The 24,347-nt window shown below is 48.4% G+C and overlaps 1 protein-coding gene across 4 annotated transcripts in view; it reads left to right on the top strand.

Moving 5' to 3' along the window:
* NOS1 (nitric oxide synthase 1) overlaps nucleotides 1–24,347 on the top strand; it is a 194,045-nt gene that overhangs the window by 82,755 nt on the left and 86,943 nt on the right. For all 4 annotated transcript variants that reach the window (XM_081539721.1, XM_081539718.1, XM_081539719.1 and 1 more), the window contains exon 2: nucleotides 15,377–16,534. In XM_081539721.1, coding sequence (XP_081395847.1) covers nucleotides 15,810–16,534 — 725 coding nt within the window. In that variant the 5' untranslated portion in view covers nucleotides 15,377–15,809. The remainder of the gene's footprint in view (nucleotides 1–15,376; nucleotides 16,535–24,347) is intronic.

Raw genomic sequence — 24,347 nt, 5'->3', positions numbered from 1 at the left:
TAGAGAGAGAGGTGTCACTCCAGGAAAGGTTTTTGTAAACAACCCTGAGGTATGAGAAGAAGCAGATAGGGAGTTGAGGATGACTGTCATGTGCAGTGGGCTTCCCTGATGGCTCAGACGGTAAAGAAACCACCTGCAATGCAGAAGACTCAGGTTCGATCCTTGGGTCAGGAAGATCCTCTGGATAAGGGATTGGCAACCCACTCCAGTATCCTTGCCTGGAGAACTCCATGGACAGAGAAGACTGGTGGACTACAGTCCACGGGGGTCACAAAACTGAGTGATTAACACACACACACACACACACACACACACACACACACACATATTATGTGAAATGCTGTCCTATTCTCAGTAGCTTTAACCCAGGGAGATGAAGGCAGGGTGAGCATCAACCAGAGTGCTCAGACTGGGACAGGTGCAGAGAGCTCTCAGGAAGGTGAGCTTCTCATCAAACACCTGGACCAACTGAGAGCATCTATGATGGGACCCAAATCACTGAGTACCTTCCTTCACTGAGCAGCTTCTAAAGGTGACCTTCTTTGTTCCCCTGTAAACCACACTATCTATTCGGGATCCCACAGTCAAACCCTGCAGGTCCCACCTGCAGGGTCCTGGCAAGGAATAAATGAGTGAGGGGGCTTCACAGGAGCTGGGAATTGAGGAGCTCATGCCCTGCATAGAAGGGCATCACCTCTCACTCCAGCTATTGGCCAACACTGAGGAATGCAGACCCAGTATGAATGCACCTTCCAGGAACCCAAGAAAGCCATGTGAAACTTACAGTTTTTTAATGGTGGTAACCAATTCGGGAAAAAAAAATTTTTTTTAAGTGTGTTAACTAAACAGAAGTCATCTGTATGCCTGTTGTTTGTAAAAGCTGACCAGAGCCTTTTTGAAGCAAGTGATATCCCGCCTCTCTGAAGCAGACAGTTTTGTGCAGAACAGTTTATAGTTGGAAGGAAATTGAAATTTCATTGGAAATTGCCATTTTTGTAGGTCACGAAATGGTTGAGTATCTGCAGTTGTACATGGTTCAGTGTAATATTACCACACATCCTAGACTGAAATTTTCTGGTTGAAGCTTCATTCGGCTATGAAAATGTAACACAGGCATTTAGAGCCAAACCAAACGATGTTTCTTAAATTATAATGTACACATCAATCACCCAGAGGTCTTCTTAAAAATGTAGATTCTGATTTGTAGGTCTGGGGTGGAGACTGAGATTCTGCATTTCTAACCAGCTCTCAGATGATGGCTGTAGTCCATGGACCATACCTTACATAGCAAGTCATAGACATGGGGATTGAGACTCTGGTATATTGAGCACCTACTATGTGCCCAGCACTTTGCTGTGCTCCAGGGGTCCAACAGTAAGCCAGGGAACCATGATCTCTAGAGAGATCACCATGGAGAGATTGTCTCCATAGTGCATACAATCTTACAGTTCACTAGAGTCATCCTTTTTGAGAACAAAGTAGTTACTTGCTAAAAGGTGAGTAAATGGAACGTATTGGTCTACAAATATTTACCTTGGTAAGCAATCTGTATGGGATCTGTGGATCCCTACAGGGTTCTGGATTATCTGAAAATCCTAGACTTGTATGCACATCTTTTATGGCAATTTGCCCCTAACTCTCACCTGTCAGAGTGTCCTCAGATGCCAATCCTGGAGAAGTATAAAGTAATTGGAGATGGTTCACCAGGAGGGAAGGGATGAAGAGATAGTGGACGCCTTGGGCTTATTTTGAATAATCAAGAAATAGTATAGCTAGATAGAAGGGACAGGTACCAAAAAGGCTGCAGCTGACATCCTGAGATTAGCATTGCTGTTAAATATAGGACCCTGAGAAAATTTCCTAATTTCACAAGAGAGGGGAGGAAAATGAGCATGTAACCTTAGTTTGAGAAAAAAATCATGCAAGAGGTCCGAATCTGAGATCTGACTCTGTCTCTAAGAACTTATGGCAAGTTCTTCCCCATCTAGAGCCTCAGTCTCCTCATCTGTAAAATGTAAGGTTAATCCAGTAACTTCCACTCTTACTGCTTATTGGGTCAAGGAGTGCTTAGTAAATCATATTAATGCTATGCCCCCCTCCTTGTGTAAATGCACATATGCATGTAGTCACAAAATTTTTGGCACACAATTCCAGGATTTTCAGGGATTCCTGAGCCCTGTAGGGGGCCCATAGACTCCATATTATGATGGAATAGAAAATTTCTGGAGTCTCTTTCAACTTCCAGTTACTAAAATTATAGCTGGTGATCAGGCCAATGGAAATAAAAAGACACCGTGGTACCTGAAAAGTGATAAAAGCAAAGACTTTGAGCTGTCATTATTTGTAGGTGATATGATTGCTTAAAAAAAAATCTGAGACAAAATTCTTGTGGTTATTAAGAGTTTAGTAATTAAAACAAAAAAAGCAAAGATTTTAAGTTCCAACAAACTGGATTGGAATCCCCACCAGCTGGATAAACTTCTGTGACTTAATTAATATCTTTGAGCCTCAGTTTCAGCATCTATAAAATGCGAATATTATTATCACATCCTTCATATTTGTTGCGAGAAGAAAATTAGAGTTCATTAAAGTTCTTACATATAAAAATGTTTGAAATATTAGATTGAACTATAGGAAATTATTGGATTAGATATTTTCAAAACTGCTAATTTTGTATATTTCAGCCTATTTAATACAAATTTACTAAAAGATATTGCTTGGCTAGCTGATCATGTATTCAGTAAATATTTACTCTGTGTTTACTAGGTGCTAATCTAAGAAGAGAGCCAACTGTGTCTTTCAAATCAAATCAGACTTATGCTGCCTTAGAGTTAAGTGACCAGCAGATGCACACCGAGCTCATACTTCCCTTAGTAAACTATTTTCTCTTCTGTCCTTGGCTCTTGTCCCTACATCCATGCTAATACAAGATAATTGCAATTCCACTTAGCTACTCTGAGTCTTGATCTTTTGCTTAAGTTTAATCCATTTACATTTATTATTATTACTGATGTATCTGACAAATGTGAGTTATCCCTGCCAATGCAAGTTTGTGTTTTCTACTTAATGTGTTCTCCCTTTGCTGAAATTCATTTGTAATTGATTCAAGCCTCTGTGGATGCTGTTATCTATTTGCAAGGAACTTTCTAGTTAAGGAGGGCTTCCTTGGTGGCTCAGATGGTAAAGAATCTGCCTGCAGTGTGGGAGGCCTGGGTTTGATCCATGGGTAAGGAAGATCCCTGGGAGAAGGGAATGGCTACCCACTCCAGTATTCGTGCCTGAAGAATTCCGTGGACAGAGGAACCTGGTGGGCTACCATCCATGGCTTTGCAAAGAGTTGGACATGACTGAGCGACTAACACTTTGAGTTACCAGATATAATCATTCTTTCTTCTTTTTCCTTCCATGAGCGCCTTTTGCCATCCTCTTGACCCAGCTTCCCTGCACCAGAGACACCCAAGGATGCCAGGCATGAGGAGAAACTAAATTAAATCTCCATTACCAGTGAGCTGCTATCTGGATGATACTGTTCTTGATGACCTGCTGAAAATAAAGACTCGACATTACCACTGCAGTTGACATTTACAGTTCACAAAGTGCTCTTTCCAGCATCCGTCTTATTTAATCTTCACAAAAACCTTGCAAGTAGTTGTTATTACCTTTTCAATTTCACAAAAGGAAATTGAGATTCAAAATGTGAAAGATGACTTGCCCCAGATCAAATGCCCGGTAAATAGCACAGCTTTGGAAATGAGCCAAATCAATTCTATTTGCTGTAATCCCCCTTAATTCTCAGAATTAAGAAAGTAATGGCATCAGGAAATGTTGACTCTTGAAATATACTAAAATGCAGTTAAATTATTTATTACTGCCCAAGAAGGACAATTCTGTCAAATGAGTTTCGTTCACTCTTTTCCTTTCCTTCCCTCCATCATGTTCTATCTGCTTGTAGAAGCCAGAGCTGAAAAGCTATTCTGGATACCTCCCTCTTTCAAACCCTGGGTTTCAGTCACCAAATCTTGTTGACTCAACCTCCCCAAAATCTCTTAAATCTACCCACTTTCCTCCTCCTTCCCTAATCCTGGCCACCATCATCTCTCATCTCTGGCCTGCAGCAGCTTCCTAACTGAGCTCCCCATAGCCAGACTTGCTTTTCCACCCATCTTCCATCCAGCATCTTAATAAAATCTAAATCTAACCACAGAACTTCTCCTCTTGAATACCTGCAGTGTTTGCCATCGCCGTGAGAGTAAGATCCAAAATCTTTCTCTTGGCCGTCAAGATACCTGCATGATCTAGCTCCTGGAGATCCCTCCAGCTTTATAAGACCTTGACTTTCTTCTCCTATCACAGTGGACTTTGTCCAGTGCTTCCAACCTGCTCTCTCCCACACCTCAGTGCTTTGTCTCTTCCATCCTTTGCTCCCACCACCCACCCCTTCATCTGGCCAATTCTGTATTCCTGACTCTTCCTCCAGGAAGCCTTCCCTGACCACCACCACTCTATGTTAAGTGTCCTCCCCTGCTCCCATTAGTACCCTGTTTTTCCACTTTGTTCTACTCACTATACTTGTCATTAATCTCTCTCTCCACTCCCTGCTTCACTCCTGGCTTGGGAGATCTGAGGGTAGGAGTGCTGTCTGTCTTGTCTACCTTACATTTTCAGTGCCAAGCTTCTTGCTGGCCCAACTGAGATCTTGTTAAGGGTTAGTGAATGAATAGATGATGTGAATGACAAAATAAAGGAAAGAAGAGAGGAAAGGAAAGAGCAAAAAGAAGTGGAAGAAGAAAAGAAAGTAAAAGAGGGTAAGGTTTATTGAGGGTAGGAAATATGTGCCATCTTCTTGTAATGATTCTTAAGAAATGTTTCAGAGACTACTGGTAATATATGTTTCCTTTAAAAAAAGTTTATACCAGATCTTGGTTATGGCACTGGGGATCTTTAGTTGCGGCATTCGAACTTTTAGTTGTGGAATTTGTTAATAGTTCCCTGACCAGGGAGCGAACTGAGGCCCCCTGCATTGAAAGCATAGTCTTAGCCACTGGACCACCAGTGAAGTCTCAGTTTGTTTCTTTTTTATAGTAAGGAGGCTGTCCTCTTGGCCATGATTCTGTTCACCTATCTGGGCTGAAATACTTCATTTTCCTTGAGGTGTCATCTAAAGTGACTCTTAAAATAATAGAAGCACCATGCACTTTACATGGACTATCCCATCAAATGTTTTCCATCCACTTGAGGATAATATGTGGTGGAGGAGGGTCACAAACCCTTGTCTTTCCAACCCCAGTCCAAATGCCTTCAACCCCTACCTGACAGTGTCGGTGATGGGGTGTGTCTGGCAAAGACAGGGGCAGAGGTACATTCTTATGGACTTTGTGCCACTGAGGGGTCCACGGATGGAAGAATTTAAGACACTAGCCCAAAACCCTGGAATTTTCAGTCTGTGTGATGGATATAGTGCTCTACAGCTGGCTGAACTTGTTCATAAAAATGAGCTTTGCAAAATGAAGATGGAATGAATGTTTCATAATTCCCCAAATCTATTCCAACATGGGGTTGACAGCCGTGAAACTCCCTCCTGATGATGGACTGGACCAGTGATACCCCACCGCCCTCCCACAGGTGATGACTCATCACGAAGTCCCAGGGCCCGAGTTTCTGGCTGTCTCTTGAGTGCCACATTCCGACACAACGAATCCCGTTCTCTTGGTATTCCAAGAAAGGAGCCTGTGACAGGCTCCCATTCTATTGGAAAGCAGGACCAACCTGTATGTCCACAGCACTGACCTGATCCTCCTGCACAAACTACTTTAAGCAACATATGTCCATTGGATGCTCCAGACAGCCAGTAGAATAAAATCTGCCTGCATTTTAATAATTAGTAAAAGAAGTGAGGTGGGAGAGGATCCGTTTACTGAGCACTTACCATTCTGTATGGCGCATTGTAAGAACTCGGAAGATACTCATTATTATATCATTCCATCCTCATACACACACACACCCCCTGAGGAGATGCCATTATCACTCCCATTTTATAGATGCAAAACTGTGACTCAGAGAGGTTAAGTAACTTGCTGACCATCACAAAGCTACATGGAGAAGCTAGGGTTCAAATACAAAACAATCTGATTTCAAAGACCTTGTCTTTTTTTTAAAGTTTTTTTAAAAAAATTATTTTTTAAAATATTGCTAATTTTTTAAATGTTTTGTTTTTTCAGATTTAAGGAAAACTTTTTCTCTTTTCTCTTAAGCTAACTCTGATTTACAGCAATTTGATAAAATGGATCTTTGTGAAAATGATTAAACATTTTGACTTTTCTCCCTACCTGATCCCCCCACCCCAGAATTCAGAGACTGCGTATTCTTATTTTCATGGCAGTATAGTTATTTGACTAAGTTCACTAACAATCTTTTTGTTCATTGGAGTTTAGACTTGTCCTTTTATTAGTTCAGTTCAGTCGCTCAGTCGTGTCCGACTCTCTGCGACCCCATGAATTGCAGCACGCCTGTCCTTTTATTAAAGCTGATACAAAAGCATAGTAAAAAAAATAAACAATATGAAAGAATATATAATAAAAGTGAGCTTCTTCCTCCCACCTAAACTTTTGCCTCCCAGTCCCCTTTCCCAGCAGCCACCTGTGACCATCTTGAGTGTTTTTCCAGAGATACTGAGTACGTCTCCAAGCTTACATGGAAGTATAGGCGAATACATGCAACGGGTCTGCAAATATGTTTATGTATCGGTGTTCTCTACCTTGCTTTTTAATTTAACTATGTCTTAAGGATCATTCCCCATTGGTCCTTTATTATTTATTATTATTATTGGCTGTGCCACACATGTGGGATCCTAGTTCCCCAACCAGGGATTGAACCAACGCCCCCTGCATTGGAAGCTGGGAGGCTTAACCACTGGATGGCCAGGGAAGTCCCCCCTTATTGGTCTTTATAGATCTAATCTCCCCTTATTTAATGCCTGCGCTGTATTCCACTGTATGGATATGCCATAGTTTATGTAGACGTTCTCTGTTAACGGATACTCAGACTGTCCTGTCTCTTGATATTCTGAACAACCCTGTGTGTATGTGTGTGTGTGTGTAAGGATGTTCTTTCCAGGTTATCTGTAGGGGAAAGTCTTAAGAATTGAATTGCCAGGCCAAAAATCCACGTATTTTCAATTTTGGTGCAGATACTGTCAATCTGCTATACAAAGAGGCTGTACAAAGCACAGTAGATGAGAGTGTAGATTTCTCAAAGCCTCACATCAGAGCGTACCGTCAAACTCTAAACGGGCCTTCATCCTCACGCTCCCAACTCGGAACGAAGCTCCTTCCTGCCCCGATGATCTGTGAGCATTAGATCTGAGATGATCAGGAACAAACTGTAGCCATGAAACTGGGGGAATTACGTGACTGGGGAGGCCCCCCTGGCACCAGGGTGTTTATGTCTCTGGGATCCCCAAGACACAGAACGCCAACCTACCCCCACCCCCTGCCGCCAGCTTACAGAGGTTGGAGGATTTGTAGCTATGACTTGCCAGCGTGGGAGAAAGCACATCATTTTGATTCCCAGGGGGTGTTCTCTCTGGGGAAAGACTGCAAATTAGCGGTTCAGGAGATGTAAGGAAGTTGGTTGGTTGCTGTGTTTTGTGGTTTGGTGTTTTTTGTTTTTTTTTTTAAGAGCACAGTTGGGTTACAGTTTTGGTCTTTTGTTTGTGTTGGGGGTGGCGGTATCCGGTTTTGCTTCTTAAGACAGGGAGGGCTTGGGATTTGTTTTTAAATGAGATTGAAGGGGCATGGGAACCAGGGTTGTGACTCCTTTAGAGATTTTGTGGGTGCTTGAAGTGAAAACAGCCAGTTCACAGACTGAGTGTTGTTTTCTTTAATATTTAATGGTATACACATTTAGATGATTTTAAAGTAATAATTTGTTGTTGTTGTTCAGTTGCTAAGTTGTCTTTGTGACCCCATGGACTGTAGCACACCAGGCTTCCCTGTCTTTCACTGTCTACTGGAGTTTGCTCAACCTTATGTCCATTGAGTCGGTGATGCTCTCCAACCGTCTCATCCTCTGTCGTCCCCTTCTCCTTCTGCCCTCAATCTTTCCCAGAGTCAGGGTCTTTTCCAGTGAGTCAGCTCTTCGCATCAGGTGGCCAAAGTATTGGAGCTTCAGCTTCAGCATCAGTCTTTCCAATGAATATTCAGAGTTGATTTTCTTTAGCATTGACTGGTTTGATCTCCTTGCTGTCCAAGGGGCTCTCAAGAGTCTTCTCCAGCACCACAATTCAAAAAGCATCAATTCTTTGGCCCTCACTCTTCTTTATGGTCCACCTCTCACATCTGTACATGACTGCTAGAAAAACCATAGCTTTGACTATATGGACCTTTGTCAGCAAAGTGTTGTCTTTGGTTTTTAATATACCGTCTAGGTTTGTCGTAGCATTTCTTCCAAGGAGCAAGCATCATTTCATGGCTGCATGACCATCAGCAGTGATTTTGGAGCCCGAGAAAATAAAATCTGTCAAGGTAGTCAGTGCAAAGTCTGTCTCCCTCCTACTAGTGACGTTCAGAATTCCACCTAAGATGTAGCCAGTGACACCCATTCCTTCCAGAACATTCTCTCCACTTACATGTACAGAATGTATGCTTTTGCACCATTCTTTTTTCACCTAGTGGTATATCCTGGAGTTCATATCCCACCTGTAAAAAGAAATGTGTGTCACTTTTTAAATGAAACATTTGTTGCACAGGTGGGTTAGATTTCAAATGACATTCAGACAGCAAGCTGTTGGGTTCTGGACAACCAGCCTAGGTGACACCCTACTCTCTCTCTTCACATGGTTTGAGGTGGGTTTTCTTTCTCCCCTCACTCCTGCTATCCAGTGGTCAACCTTAAAAAATGGCGAGATGTTTGCTTTTACCCTCTGTGTCGTTTTCTGACTTCTTTAGAAAGCAGAATTATCTTCTTCCTGCCTAGATTATCAGTAGGTGCTTGAGGGGACCTAAGAGGCAGTGGGGTGCGGGGAGGCCCTCTGGTCCAGGCACCACGAGGGTCAGACTCTAGACCTCCACTACCCAATGGCAATACAATGTGAGCACATATCTGATTTTTTAACCGTACAGTAGTTGCATATAAAAGCATCGAAAGCAACAGTTGAAATTATTTTTTTCACAATAACTGTGCTTAATCCAGTATACCCAAAGCATTATCCTTTCAACACGTGGTCAATATTGGGAAATTATTGAGCTATTTGACATTCCTTTTTTTCCTCCTAGTCTTTGAGACCCCATGTAGATTTCACACTTAGGTCACATCTCCAGGAACCAGTCACAATTTAGGGGTTCAATGGCCACATGTGGCTGGTGACTGCCCTATTGGACAGACAGCTCTTGACACCCCAACTGTGGCTGATCCATGTTGAATGAGTATGCTCCTCCCTTCTCCAGGCCTCTGTTTCCTTGAGTGTGGAAGTTGGACAATCTTTTGGATTTTAATAGCTCTTCATCATCCTTGTGTCCATGGACTTTCAGTGCTAAAAATGAAATGAATGGGTAGTTTAATCTCAATGTCTGTAAAATGGAGACCATTGAATGTGATGAGTCAGGGTGAGAATAAAAAGTATGGCAGCCAATGAGAGTGTGTTTGCGGGGGAGGCATTGTCTTAGGGGATCGTCTTTAGGATTAGGTGTGTACCCAGCACCCGCTCACTTAGAGCCAGGGCAGTCTTCCAGTTTGCTTCTCTGAACCCCAGTCACCCTGTCTTTCTGTAATTGTTGTTTAGTCGCTCGGTCATGTCTGGCTCTTGCCACCCCAAAGACTGTAGCCTACAAGACTCCTCTGTCTACAGGATGTCCAAGGCAAGAATACTGGAGTGGGTTGCCATTTCCTTCTCCAGGGGAATCTTCCCAACCCAGGGATTGAACCTGCATCTCCTGCTTCACAGGCAGATTTTTTCCTTCTGAGCCAGCTGGGAAGCCTGTCTTTCTGTAAAATGGGGATAAAAATGACATGTGCTTCACATAGTCACTGTCAGGATGAAATAAGACACCCGTGTGGAGGACTCAGCACTGTGCTTGTGTGCATGTTCCGTCGCTTCAGTCGTGTCTGACTCTGCGTCCCTATGGAACTCTAGCCCACTGGGCTCCTCTGTCCATGGGATTCTCCAAGCAAGAATACTGGAATGGGTTGCCATGCCCTCCTCCAGGAGATCTTCCTGACCCAGGAATTGAACCCATGTCTCTTACATCTCCTGCACTGGCAAGCTAAACTCTCCATCATTGGAAACTGCTACCATTACCATCCTGGATGTAGACATGGGCCCAGAATGGGGCGGGATGGCGTGCCCAAGGTCACGCAGTGAGATGGTAGTAGCAGACACTGGCCTATTTTGGCTCCCTCCTTCTCCCTGGCAGTCATCCTCGAAAGTCAGCTGTGAATTTCCTCCACAGCAAGGTACTCCCGAAACCACTGAACTACTCCAATGAGGCCTGGGTCCAAGTATTGTTTCCATGGTATGTGCCGTAGTGTGCACGCGCATGTGCCGTGTTTAAAATCACAGCTCCAAGAGTCGGAGGCTGGGTTGGCAGGATACCCAGCACCAGTCTCCCTGTATTCAGTGCCTTGTACCATGAGTGGCGTGAGATTTCTCTGTGCTTTCAAGCATCAGCCCCCTCCTGGCACATGATGTGCCTTTGGAGAGGCTGCAACAGAGTAGCAAGTGCACTGAGTCAAGGGCCAGGAAGCCAGAACCATTACATATTACAGGACAGTGGTAAGAAGCCATTTCTTCTGAGCATTCGCTCTGTGACATTACTGAAACCCATGCCCTTACTATTGTATTCAATCCTCCCAGTTACCCAGGGAGTGAAGAATTACTTAAGGAGCCCATTTTACACATACAGAAACTGAGGTTCAGAGAAAATAAAGAACTCACCCAGAAACACACAGATAGAGCCAGAAAGGGCCTTAAAAATCTTCCCTGTGGCAGAGGGTGGCCAGCCATCCCGGAGGACCAGGTTTGAGGAGAGACTGTGGATACTGGACAGTCACAAAGCAGGACAGACGCATCTCCATCTAGCATCTTAGTACATTCTTTGCGGATATCAAAGCTGATCCTGGTCAGGATGGGGATGAAGATGTGTTTGGGGAGGGAAAAGAGGGATATTATTAAGGGGGTTGTCGTTAAGATTAGGATTGACCCTGATGAAGGTTCAGAATCCATTTGCTTAGACCTAGAGCTTGTTTACCCCCACCCTGTCTCTCAGTAGACGCTGAATATCACTGCCTCTCTGAAGCCCTGCCTCTTTCCATTCCTTCTAAAGATCAAGTTGTCTTTCTAGGGCCAAGGTCTAAAAAACAGCACTTCAATTTCCCAATTTCCATCCAGCCAGCAGCCCCACCCCCACTCCCACCCCTCACCCCCCCACCCCCCACCCCCCACCCCCGCTTTAGAAAGCAGCTGAGAAAGAGAGAGGAGAAGCTAGGAGTGACCAGGGAGATTTGCAGGTTTGCCTTATTTCTTTTTCCTTAAGCCAACTCCCAGCTCTGTCTTTTGGTAAGTTGTATTTTTCTTATTTATTTTTTATTGAAGGATAATTGCTTTACAGAATTTTATTGTTTTCTGTCAAACCTCAACATGAATCAGCCATAGGTATACATATATCCCCTCTCTTTTGAAACTCCCTCCCATCTCCCTCCCCATCCCACCCCTCTAGGTTGATCCAGAGCCCCTGTTTGAGTTTCCTGAGCCATAAGCAAATTCCCACTGGCTATCTATTTTACATATGGTAATGTAAGTTTCCATGTTACTTTTTCCATACATCTCACCCTCTCCTCCCCTCTCCCCCTGTCCATAAGTCTATTCTCTATGTCTGTTTCTCCGTTGTTGCCCTGTGAATAAATTCTTCAGTACCATTTTTCTAGATTCCATATATATGTGTTAGAATATGGTATTTATTTTTCTTTTTCTGACTCACTTCACTCTGTATAATAGGTTCTAGGTTCATCCACCTCATTAGAACTCACTCAAATGAGTTCCTTTTTATGGCTGAGTAATATTCCATGTCGCTCAGTCGTGTCCAACTTATTTGTGACCCCATGGACTATAGCTCGCCAGGCTCCTCTGTCCATGGAATTTCGCTGGCAAAAATACTGGAGTGGGTTGCCATTTCCTCCTCCAGGGGATCTTCCTGACCCAGGGATCGAACTCACGTCTCCAGCATCTCCTGCATCTTTACCACTGAGCAACCTGGGAAGCTATTGTGTATATGCACCACAACTTCTTTATCCATTCATCTGTCAATGGACATCTAGGTTGCTTCCATGTCCTAACTATTGTAAATAGTGCTGCAGTGAACAATGGGATGCATTTGTCTCTTTCAATTTTGGTTCCCTCAAGGTATGTGCCTAGGAGTGGGATTGCTGGGTCATATGGTGGTTTTATTCCTAGTTTTTTAAGGAATCTCCGTACTGTCTTCCATAGTGGCTGTATCAATTTACATTCCCACCAACAGTGTAAGAGAGTTCCCTTTTCTCCACACCCTCTCCAGCATTTATTTTTTAATGCAGTGTTTATTTAATGCCATGTCTCAACTAGTTATTTTTTTTAATAATTTTATTTGTTTATTTTTGGCTGTGTTGGGTCTTTGTTGCTGTGCAAGCTTTTCTCTAGTTGCGAGGAGTGGGGGCTACTCTCTAGTTGCGGTGCGCGGGCTTCTCATTGTGGTGGCTCTCTTGCTGCAGAGCACGGGTTCTAGGGCAAGCAGGCTTCAGTAATTGTGGCTCGTGGGCACAGTACTTGCGGTTCCCAGGCTCTAGAGCACAGACTCAGTAGTTGTGGTGCATGGGATTAGTTGTTCTACAGCACATGGGGTCTTCCCAGATCAGGGATTGAACCCATGTCATCTGCATTGGCAGGCGGATTCTCTACCACTGAGCCACCAGGAAAGTCCCTTTGGTAAGTTCTGGCTGAAGCCAGGATGGGGTAGAAGCAAGCTGGGGGCCCCCACCTCCTGAAGAGCTCACCTTCAAGTCCCTTCTTGAATTAAAGAATGGAGTCCAAAGCCAAACTAGAACACTCAAGAGATCTGGAGGTCCCAGCTGTCTCTGCCCTCAACTAAACAATGAGCATCCTGGGTTTGGTACCCGGAAGAAATGGGTACCATGAGAGCTCCGGGAGAGTTAAGGAAACCAGAGCCCAGGGTGGGGGTGGGTAGGGAGGAGGACCAATCCTCCCCAGTGAGGAAGGACATAGCAGTTCGGGCTGGTTTTCTCTGCAAGCCAGAAGGCCAGCAGCAAGATGCCGAAAGACACTCAGCCTGTCAACACACGGGCCACACAGGCTCACACACACAGCAGAGAAATGACACAGCAGGAGGGCGATGCATGAATACACAGAAACACACACACACACACGTGCTTCTACAGTCCTTTAACCTTGTATAGACATGTACACACACACACACACACACACACACACACACACACACACACACACACACACACACACACACACCCACACACCCACACACACACACACCCACACACACACACACACACACACACACCCACACACACCCACACCCACACACACCCACACACCCCCCCCCACACACACCCCCCCCCACACCCCCCCCCCCACACACACACCCACACACACCCCCACACACACACACACCCCCACACCCCCACACACACACACACACAGTGATGCCAGATGGAGAAAGCAGCCCAGGCTGGGTCTGGGTATTCATGACTCCCTCACCCACACAGAGGGGCTGGCGGAGTTATATAACACAAGCTGCAAAAGGGAGAGGCTGAACTTGCTAACCACCGCCCTCCCTTGAGGGGGATCTGGGAGGTAGCGCCTCTTTCTCGGGGTGCGGGGGGAGTTATCCTCACCCACCCCCTGTTTTCAGAAGCAGCAGGAGTTTATCAGCTGCCTCAGCCCTGGGGTGACCCCGGAAAGTCGCTAAAAGGGAAACAAGGGAGTGTCGCTTTGTCAGTAGCGGCAGATTCTTGGGCGAAGGAGTTTTGAGGATGCTGACAGCAAGGGGTGCCAGGGCAGAGAGGAAACAGAGGCTGGAGCTGGGGGGTAGGAAAAGAGATGAAGGGATTTTCTGCTACCTCCCACCCTGCCCCACTCTACCCATAACCCACAGGTCACCTACCCCAACCCAGACACATAAGATGTGCTTCCATAGCTGCTCATTGGGCCCATGCCATGGGTGCACACACCTCACCTGGGCTACAGCATCTTCAGTTGGCCTCCCTGTGGTCCTTCGGTACCCCAACCGCTTCTCTGAGTCTGGCGAAGCTGGTGGGCGTCACAAAAGTCATTAGATTACAAACTGTTAAAAACTAGAGTATACATTAAAAAGCTCAGACTCAAGAATGGAGCAGATCTGAATTCAAATCCTCCCCCCACCATCCTTCTCCACCTGACCTTGGACAAATCACTGAACCTTCCCAACTTTCAGTCTTCTCGTCTGTTGAAGGGTTAACTGTGAAGATCAAAGGAGGAGAAAAATACACAGTAAGAACATATGCACTCAATGAGTGTCCACTATCTTTTGGGGTTTTTCTTGTCCCACAAATATTCGTTGCACACCAGCTCTGTGTTTATCTAACCCTAGGGGGACACAGTCCATACCTCCTAATGTTTCTCTGTTAGGATTTCAGACAGTCTGCAACATACAAATGCCCTCCAGAGTTTGACGTGGACCCGTATCTTTGGTATTTATTATACCAATTTTGGCTTATCATGGGATGGAGTGTGGCCAAGTCTGTCCTTTTGAACCAGAAATAAGTGAATCATTACAAAAATGATGGTTCTGAAGTCCAGCTGGCCCCCCTCATCCGTGGTTCTGTAGAAGGTGACATCATTTCCTGTTGATGGGTTTGTGACGGGGGCTTTGGTAGTGGTGGGAGTGGAGAGCCTCATGCCCCGCGATCCTTGTCGGCCAAACTCCTGACCTGAGGATGGAAAAATGCTGCAGAAAGCAGAGAGCCAAAGGCTGCATGACAGGGTTGGAGTGCTGACTCCTTCCGGTGAAAAAAAGATGAGAGATCTTAGGGTTCTTGCCATTTGATTTCTGGGGCTGACTCCTCAGTGGTCTCCCCAAGGAACCCCCTGGTCTCACAGGGCTTTGATCATGGAAATGAAACCAGGCAATATGCAGCCACCTGCGAGTGTGTCCCCCTGGAGGAAGAATTTTGTGTCTAGGCTGTCTTCAGAACTCCAGAGCATCTTATGGCTAGACTTCTCAGTTGGCTGCGTTTCCCATGTTAGTTTTAAGGGTGGTCTTGGGCATCTCACATCCATCTCTCTTTTTTTTTTAATCCTTTTCCTCCCCTCCCTTGTTCCTTCTCTTGACCTCAGGGAGCCCCGGATCGGATCTGCCTATGACGGGCTGGCGATGCCCAGCGGATAGTCCGCACTAGCATGCGTCACCCCTAGGCACAGCCACCAGACACCTCTCCTCCCAGATCCGCCTGACCTGTGGCATAGGGACTCATCCCACCGCTTCCCCTGACATCTGCCTGATCAACCATCACTTCCTTAGAGACCAAGGAAGGAGGCAGACGCAGGAAATCATGCCACCGACAGCCCGACAGCAATGAGCAAGTGACGCCAAGTTGACGTCAGAGGCACAGAAGACCAGCAGTGAGAGCAGCTCCCTGTCCGGGCTCCAGCCCCGCAGCGCCAGCCCCCGGCTCCTCCTCCCGGCGCGGCCTGAAGCCCGGCCGCTCCCGGGGACCTGGCCTCGGCCTGACCCGTTTTGAGGTCTGTGGACCCTTGGACACTAGACACCATGGAGAGCCACATGTTCAGCGTTCAGCAGATCCAACCCAACGTCATTTCTGTCCGCCTCTTCAAGCGCAAAGTGGGGGGCCTGGGGTTCCTGGTGAAGGAGAGGGTGAGCAAGCCACCCGTGATCATCTCTGACCTGATCCGAGGGGGCGCCGCGGAGCAGAGCGGCCTCATCCAGGCCGGGGACATCATTCTCGCCGTCAACGGCCAGCCCTTGGTGGACCTGAGCTATGACAGCGCCCTGGAGGTGCTCAGGGGGATTGCCTCCGAGACCCACGTGGTTCTCATCCTCAGGGGCCCTGAGGGCTTCACCACGCACCTGGAGACCACCTTCACCGGGGACGGGACCCCCAAGACCATCCGAGTAACCCGGCCCCTGGGTCCCCCCACGGCAGCCGTTGACCTGTCCCACCAAGTGTCAGCCGGCAGAGAGCAGACGCTGGCGGTGGACGGGGCCGTGGGTCCTGGCAATGGGCCCCAGCATGCGCCAGACCAGGAGCAAGAAGCCGGCTCGCTCGCCCATGCCAACGGCCTGGCTGCCAGGCCCCCAGGCCAGGACCCGGCCAGGAAAAGCACCGGGGTCGCCCTCCAGGGCAGCGGGGAGAACAATAAATTGCTCAAAGAGATAGAGCCTGTCCTGAACCTTCTCACCAGTGGGGGCAAAGCGATCAACGGAGGGCGGCCTGCCAAGACAGAGACCAAGGACGTGGAAATCCAGGTGGACAGGTAAGCTCCAGGGTTGCCTGTGTGTGTGTATGTGTGTTGTACGCGAGCATGTGTTGCAACTCAGTCTCAGTCCAGAAGCCAAGCTGAGTGGCTCAGGCATCCGAGCACACATACACCTGCTCAACCCCCCTTGCCTCTTGCCCTGAAAATTGCCATTGCGAAATGGAATGGGTATAATGTCTAGTGCGTATCTCTTGCCATGAAACCCAGAGCTCATAATCGTGGTAGCTGAGGCCCCATCTTCCAGCACCCCCACAAGGTGGGTATTTTTGCAATCCACATTTCAACAGTGAGAAGACTGAGGCTCAGACGGTGGGGCCTTCCCTGAGGTCACTGTGTGAGGAGAGGCGCCTGGGCATGGCCGACCTAGGTATGCATGGATGCTGAGAATCTGGGGAGAGAGAAGAAGAGCTGGTGCTGGGCAACCCTCAGCCCAAACCAGCTCTCTCCTGGGGGCAGCCCGTCCAGGGCAAGAAAATTGAACGAGAGAAACTGGAGACAAAGTAGAGAATTAGTCCCCATTCCCCAAAACGCTGGCATTGCTCCTACTACATGGAAGTGAAGGACAGCAGTTGAAGAACAGGGTAACAAGGACTTCCCTGGGGGTCCAGCGTTAAGGGCTCCATGCTTCCGCTGCAGGGGCCATAGGTTCAATTCATGGTCAGGGAACTAAGATCCCACATGCCGAGTGGTGTGGCCAAAAGATTAAAAAAAAATAGAACTAGGTACCCACCCCTCTGTATTTGCCAGATTGGCATTTTCTGACCCTCTGGGGAAGGAGGGCTGGCTGTACAGTGGGTAAGGAGCAAATGGGCCGGATGTTGGGGAAATAGGAGACCCAGGAGACACGAGTTTGATCTTGGGTTGGGAAGATCCCCTGGAGCAGGACAATGGCAACTCACTCCAGTATCTCTGCCTGAAAAATCCCATGGATAGAGGAGCCTGGCGGGCTACAGTCCAAAAGATCGCAAAGAGTTGGTCACAACTGAGCAACTGAGCAAACACACACACGGAGGGGGCAGGTTCTCTCTGCCTTCTTCCCCGCCCCTCTAAGGTCTAGCACTGACACTACAGCCCGCAATGTTACTAGACGGATCCTGGGAGCCACAGAGGGAGGCTCAGGCCCGAGGCCCACAGAAACCCAGGCCAAGCTTTCCCAGTCCTTTTCTCAAGGCATTGAGTCCCAAGGGCATTTAGAGGTCACTGGGAAATCCCGTGGGGGCCTGCATGGAGTAGCTCCCAGGCCCCTGCATGTATTCATATAGGAAGTGTTCACCGAGGACCTACTCTGTGCAGGTACTCTTCTGGGCCCTGGGCTAGAGCAATAAATGGACAAGTCCTCTGACTTTAGGGGAGTGGCTGAAATAGACAAACTCCCTGACTTGGGGAGCTTGCAGTGCAGTGGGGAAGCCAAAGAAGAAGCGAGATGTTCACGCTGTAAACCATTGGTCATATGTGCCAAGGAGATAAATAGAGCGGGAAAGGGCTAGGAAGTACTGGGGAGGGTGACATCGCAGGTGGGAAGCTGGGAGGTCGCGCTAGGAAGGCAACATGGGAGGACCCGGAGGAGGGGGCAGGGGGAGGCTCGCAGCTGCGAGGGGGAGGGGCACCCAAGCAGAAGGAACAGCAGGTGCCAAGGTCCTGAGGTGCACGTGTGCCTGCATGGGACCCAGTCCTGGTGGGGCAGCCCCCAGACTGCACACTGGTACACCCCTGGTTTGTGGCAGCCCAACCTGGCCACCATTGCATCCTGAGGCTTTTCCAGCATCTCACGCCTGGCTGAAACTGAGCCAATGCCAGCAAGACCCCCAAGGAGGAAGGTGGAGGCTCTGTCGAAAGACCTAGGCAGAGGGCGACAGAAGGCACCTCCTGCCTGCCCAGCTTCCCCCTCCCCACCCACTCCTCCTCTCTCCTGCAAGTTCCCCACAGACACCCTGGAGTCTCTGCCACACCCGGGTCCTGTCTCCATGAGAGACAGCGAGTCTTAGGCCCCATACACTGGGCGTGGTGTGACAGACAGTTGGTGGCCTGATGTCCATTTCCAGAGCTGGGGGCCAGGATCATCACATACGTCCTCAGGGTTCTCCCGGTAGCAGTGACCTGGCACCTCATTCTCCCACAACCAGCACAGGAGTCCCCCCAGGCTAGAACCCACTTCCTAGGGGTCCCCACAGTGACACACTCAATGGAGATGGCAGGTGTGCTGCTGCTGCTAAGTTGCGTCAGTCGTGTCCGACTCTGTGCGACCCCATAGACGGCAGCCCACCAGGCTCCCCCGTCCCTGGGATTCTCCAGGCAAGAGTACTGGAGTGGGTTGCCATTTCCTTCTCCAGGGCATGAAAGTGAAAAGTGAAAGTGGAGTCGCTCAGTCGTGTCCGACTCACAGGTGTAGCCATGAGGTAGTTTCTGGGCAGGCAATAGGCCCAGAGCTCACCCCGTGGGCTTGAATTCTAAGGCAGCTAGAGACTCCAGAATCAATCACTGGCCTTCTTTTCTAGGAGGCATTGGAAGTGCCTGTCCTCAGAGGCTCTTGGGCATGGCCTCTCCCCCCCAACCCCCCTGTCCATCCTCAACACCGCCTCTCACAGAGCAGTAGTGAGACCGTGAATAGGACCATCTCACCTTGCATGCCAGTGGAACCCCTGGGTCTAATGTCCCATATACTTTGTTCTGATTCTCAGCTAGCCATGGCGTGTGAGCCTCAGGACCCCGAGGGTTCTTTCAGCCCCACCCTGGCCCGGGAGTCTGACTCTCCGGTTATGATGTAGAGAAGTCCCTTCTATAGTTGGGAGCTGCACGCTCCATCCAAGGAGCAAATACTAGCAAATACCCTCTCCTAGCCTGCAATCCAGGACATAAAGGCTGCGGACAGGACCCCAGGCTGGGATGAGGTCCTTGAGTCCCATGAACTTTAACAGGAGCCCGCTTGGTAGCCAGGCCCCAAGGGGCCTCTCCAAACACCATCTTGGGGAAGCAGCCTTTGTGTCCCCAAGAATGAGGGAGAGATAGACCCATCTGCTATGGGGTCCTACTCCCACAGACCCATTTCCCACCTCAGGAGATGACATCTGAGCTCTCAGCTGCCCTCATCCATCAGGGTCCTCCCTCCAGGGACCCTACATCACCTGCAGTGTGTTGACCACAAGTAGCTGAAAAAACTGCTTTGGTGGAGATATGTTTTGGGAGAAAGTGACCCAGGACAAGTATATGCCTCCACGAAACCCACTGAGATGAATGGTTCTAAGAATGAGTAATATTGTGTAATAGCATGTGTCTCTGCCCGCCCCCCCCACCCCCGGCTCCCTGGCTGGATGCAAAGCTCCCCCACTTCACTCTTTTTTTCTTTAACAAATATTTTGAAATGCCCCCTTCACTAACCAGAAGCTCCTTCATGGAGCATGTAGCCTACCCACACTTTACATTTTTTAAATCAGTATAATGCCCTAACAATAAAATAAAGGCGATAGAGCATAAAAGTCATTTATAATAAAAGAGCCTATAATTTAACATATCAGCGCACAGGCACAGCTCCACTGGAATGTCACATGTTGGCACCTAAAGATAGAATCGCTGCAAACACAATGCAGATTGACACAGGTGTGTTGTGCTGGCAACTCAGACACCACCTGCAGCACAGCGTCACCTTGGTGATGCGATTTTCCCAAATGGTGAATGATTCCTGGTAAAACGATGTCCTGTCTTTGATTTCCCGATAGTTGCAAGTTCAGTAGAATTTAAAGCCGAATTTATATGTAAACCCACATTGAGAGTTTGGCTGAGAAATTGAAGCATGTTTTGTGTTTTTGTTTTTAATCTAAGCAGATGTCCAAAGTTTGCAAGGCAATCAGGGCCCTTACTCCTTGAGTGGCTTTGTCACTTGTGTTGCCAGGGTGCCCCTCACCCATGGCATCACCTGCCTCCCACTGTGATGTCAGAAGCATCGGCCATCATCGTAACAACCACAAAAGCGCCCCCACAGATTGCAAAGCTGTCTGCTCACTGCTAAAATAAGTGTCTTGTTACGAATCAGTGTCCCAAGTCAGGAAACGCAACCCCAGAGGCAGCATGTCGTTCGGAGCCCGTCTCAGGGCTGCTGGCCTGGGAATGTTCAAGCCCAGGCTTGAACAGCACACCTGGCTGCCTGGAAATGACTCATCCTCCCAGGCCCCTCTCCATCCAGGCTGCTTTTGGGGATGGGATCAGACCAGCATCCTAGATGCTGAGTGACAGTGAAGCCAGCAGCCCGCTGGGCCCAGAGCCCCATATCCAGGTCCCACTCGGCATCCGTGGCATCTGGGTCTGAGCAGAGGCTGGGCCATCACTGGTTCTCAGCAGCGACCTTGACTCCTCTGCTCTCTTGGCCTCATTTTCCTCCTTCCGTCCTTCTTTCCTCTTGGACCTGGACTTATTCCCCTGCTCCAGCTAGTCCCTTTCCCTCAGGGGGTACCCCTGTCCTGTTGTTTGGGGTGTCGGCCTGTGCTGGGGGAAATAAGTGATGTTGGCTTGAGACACAGTCTTCTCCCTTCATTCCAGGAGGAGGAAGGGAGCCCTGGCAGGCAGTGACAGCAGGTGAAGGGTGATCAGGAAGGGAGGTGGCGAATTTGGGGCCTTCTGTACTTGGGAGCGGTCACTTTAAAATGCTGCATGTCAGAGGATATCCAGGTTGCTCAGCTTGCTGCCCTGAAGGAGGGTTCTAAAGAGGCCAAGGTCCACGGTCCAGCATCCATCTGGACCAGTCAGCCAGCCACCTCGCCCTGTGCTCTGATAACTCCTCATCCGCTTGCAGGGCCCTCCCTTGGTTACTTATAGGTGTACCTTCACAGCAGTCACCTCTTTAGAACCTGTACGAATACAGCTCTCAAAGTAGGACCTGTGGTTCTAGCCCCCGCCTATAGAAGAAGGAACTGAAGCTCAGAGAGGTGAAGCAACTTGCCCAGGGTCACACAGCACTGGCCACAGGGTTCTATCCAGGTTCTACCTAGAAATCTCACAGTGAGTGTCTAGAGTTTAAAAATAAACCAGACAAGCAAATGTGGCTGGAGGAACAGAAGTCGATTTTAACCCTAGAGAATCAGCTTTTTTGGGGGAGGGGGCCTCCTCCTCTGACAAGCCTGAGTTTCATCCCCATCATTAGCCGGCCTCTGCTGAGCACCCTAGGTGGGCCTGGCCCCAGGCTACGGGCTTCACATCAAGTAATTCACTTCCTCCACATAGCACCCCATTTTCCTGATAGGAAACCAAGGCTCAGAGAGGTGCAGTCACTTGTGCCAGGTCACACATCCAGCCTGCAGCAAAGCCAGAACTTGACCCTAAGCCCACGTTCTTGACCTCTACTAAGCTTGTGGATTGCACTGTTGGCCACAGTGCCCTTAACCAGTAGCCATCAAATTTCTGAGGCTATCAGAGTCTTTTCTCAGACTGGAGGGGAAACCAAGCCCCTGAGGTTGCCATCTACTAAAGACAGCCTCCCTAGAGAGAGGACCTCGGATCAACCAATATCAACACTGATGCCGGGACGGTCTGCCTTAGAGACCCTCCTCCTAGGCTGCACTTGACCTTTCTCGTAGCTGTGGATCACTCTGGTGGCATTTTCATTTTTTATTTTCTACTGTTTTTTTTTTTTTATTCTTTCTTTTTTTTGGCATTTTTCAACTCAGGAATTAACTCTGATAACTTTGCCATCATGCAGAATCTGGAAGCAACTTTTCATTCTCACCCTGACCATTTGAGTGTGAGTGACTTCCAGCACCACCCCACCAACCCCCGCCACCACGCATTCTTTCCCAGGCAGGAGACAGGGGTCCTATTTATACCAGTTAATGCACTTGCTCTGTGCCCTCCTCCCATGTATGTCCCTGCCACCTGATCTAGTGGGCACCCAGCCCCTCATTCTGGAGGGGAAATAAGCTCACCCACCTCAAATTGCATGTAACTAATGGCTTCTCAGTATCTCTCAGTCACTGGATATTTATGGAGCATCTATTCTGCCTCAGATACTGTCCTCAGAGCTGGGGATCCACTGATGATCCACTACAGAGTCATCTCATAGACAACAGGCAAGGAATAATAAATAGACACTTGTAGTCATTTTAGATAGCGATACGTGCCATGAAGGAGATAATACGGTGATTTCAAGAGAAGTGGCTTGGGGTTGGGTAGCACATTAGATTGCAAGGTTGGGGAAAACCTCTCTGCAGGCATTTGTGCCAAGGCCAGAAGGTGAGAACCATGTGAAATCTAGGCAGGGGTGTTCCTGGCAGAGGACACAGCGGGAGCAAAGGTCCTGAGGCAGGAACAAGGTTGGGATCTTCAAGGAATTAAAGAGAGGCCTTGAGTGTAGCAAGTAGGAGGAGAGTGATGGGTAGTGAGGTCAGACATAGCCATGGGGTCAGGGCCATCAACCATCCCACCACCCGCTCATTGTATCCGCCATCGATCCTGTGACTGCTGTTAACAAATGACCACAACCTTGGTGCCTTAAAATAACACAGCTTGGAACTTCCCTGGTGGCCCAGTGGTTAAGAATCCACCTTGCAATGCAAGGGACATGGGTTCAATCCCTGCTCGGGGCACTAAGATCCCACATGCCATGGGGCATGGCCAAAAAAACTTTTTCTTAAAAAGTGAATTTGTGGCAAAATAGATAAATCAAGATATGTTACATTAAAACCTATTCCCAGCCCCTCTCTATCTCTCTCTCTATATATCAATCAGAGGGGCTGTTAGCAAGAAGTCACATCCTAGTAAGACAATCAGCCTCAGGAGCTGGGATCCAAATTCAGCCCCATCCCCCCTAGCCTGAGGCCTACAGACATGAGTTGGAGAATCCTGCCCAGCTTTTGTGATCTTAGGAATGAGAGTTGTGGTTGTTTCTGAGCCCAGAGGCGCTCGCCTCACTTCTCAGCTAAGGCAATTACCGTGGAATTCCTGCTCTGAAGAGCGTACCTTTATCAAGAACTGCCCCCCTCCAACTCCAGCATGATGGAATCTAGACGGAAAGCTGCACAGAGACCCCACACTCGCTTGCACAGCCCCCCAAATCTTCCTGCTTCGACTCAGCTCTCAGAATCTGCAATCAGGTAGAAGCAGAAGCCAAAGTCCGTTGGAGTGTGGAGGGTGAGGAAGGGGGTCGGAGAGAGCGTGGTGTCTGCGCAGAGATGCGGGCAGGGCTTCCTGCCAGGGCCAGCTGCTCCTTGGCAGCGTCCTCGTCTGGTTGGGCCGGAGTGGGTGGCCCCCACCTCCAGGCTGCTCCCTGCACCCAGGCCTGGCCCACCTGCTCCCCATCCTGGGTCCTTGGTCAGGGGAGGTTAGTGGTCAGCATGGGGCCAACCGACACACGTGCAAACTGCCTGTGGAGTCTGGCCTGGGATCCCCATCCCCATGCCCGAGAGATCAGGGAGCCTCAGTTGGAAGGATCTGGCAAAGATCCTCAGAAGGTTTATAGATGCTAGATCGACTCTTGGCTTGAGTATGAGGATCCAACTAGTGAAGTGGAAGGAAAGGGCTTTAGTTTAGTTCTTGCCAAGAAGCACAGAAGATGCTCGCCAGGTAGGAGGGAGAGCCTCACACTAAGGTGGGGGGAGAAGTAGAGCTGGGGGAGGGCGGCACTTCTAGCCAGGAAGGCACCTGGCTGCTCAATGCACGAGTCTAGCTCAGAGCTCTCCCAGGGAAACGGGTCTTCACAGGTGTCCTTGGTCGATGTGAGTGCTTTTGACAATGCAGATTCCAGGCTTCCCGCTATTTCAGACTCTCCGGGGATGGGCTGGGGGGAATTTTAACAAGCCCCTCAATTGATTCTGATGCACCCTGACGT

This window comes from Giraffa tippelskirchi, chromosome 11 (genome assembly GCF_054371585.1).
Source record: "Giraffa tippelskirchi isolate mGirTip1 chromosome 11, T2T-mGirTip1v1.2.pri, whole genome shotgun sequence".
Lineage (NCBI taxonomy): Eukaryota > Metazoa > Chordata > Mammalia > Artiodactyla > Giraffidae > Giraffa > Giraffa tippelskirchi.
This window is presented reverse-complemented; position numbering and strand designations above follow the sequence as displayed.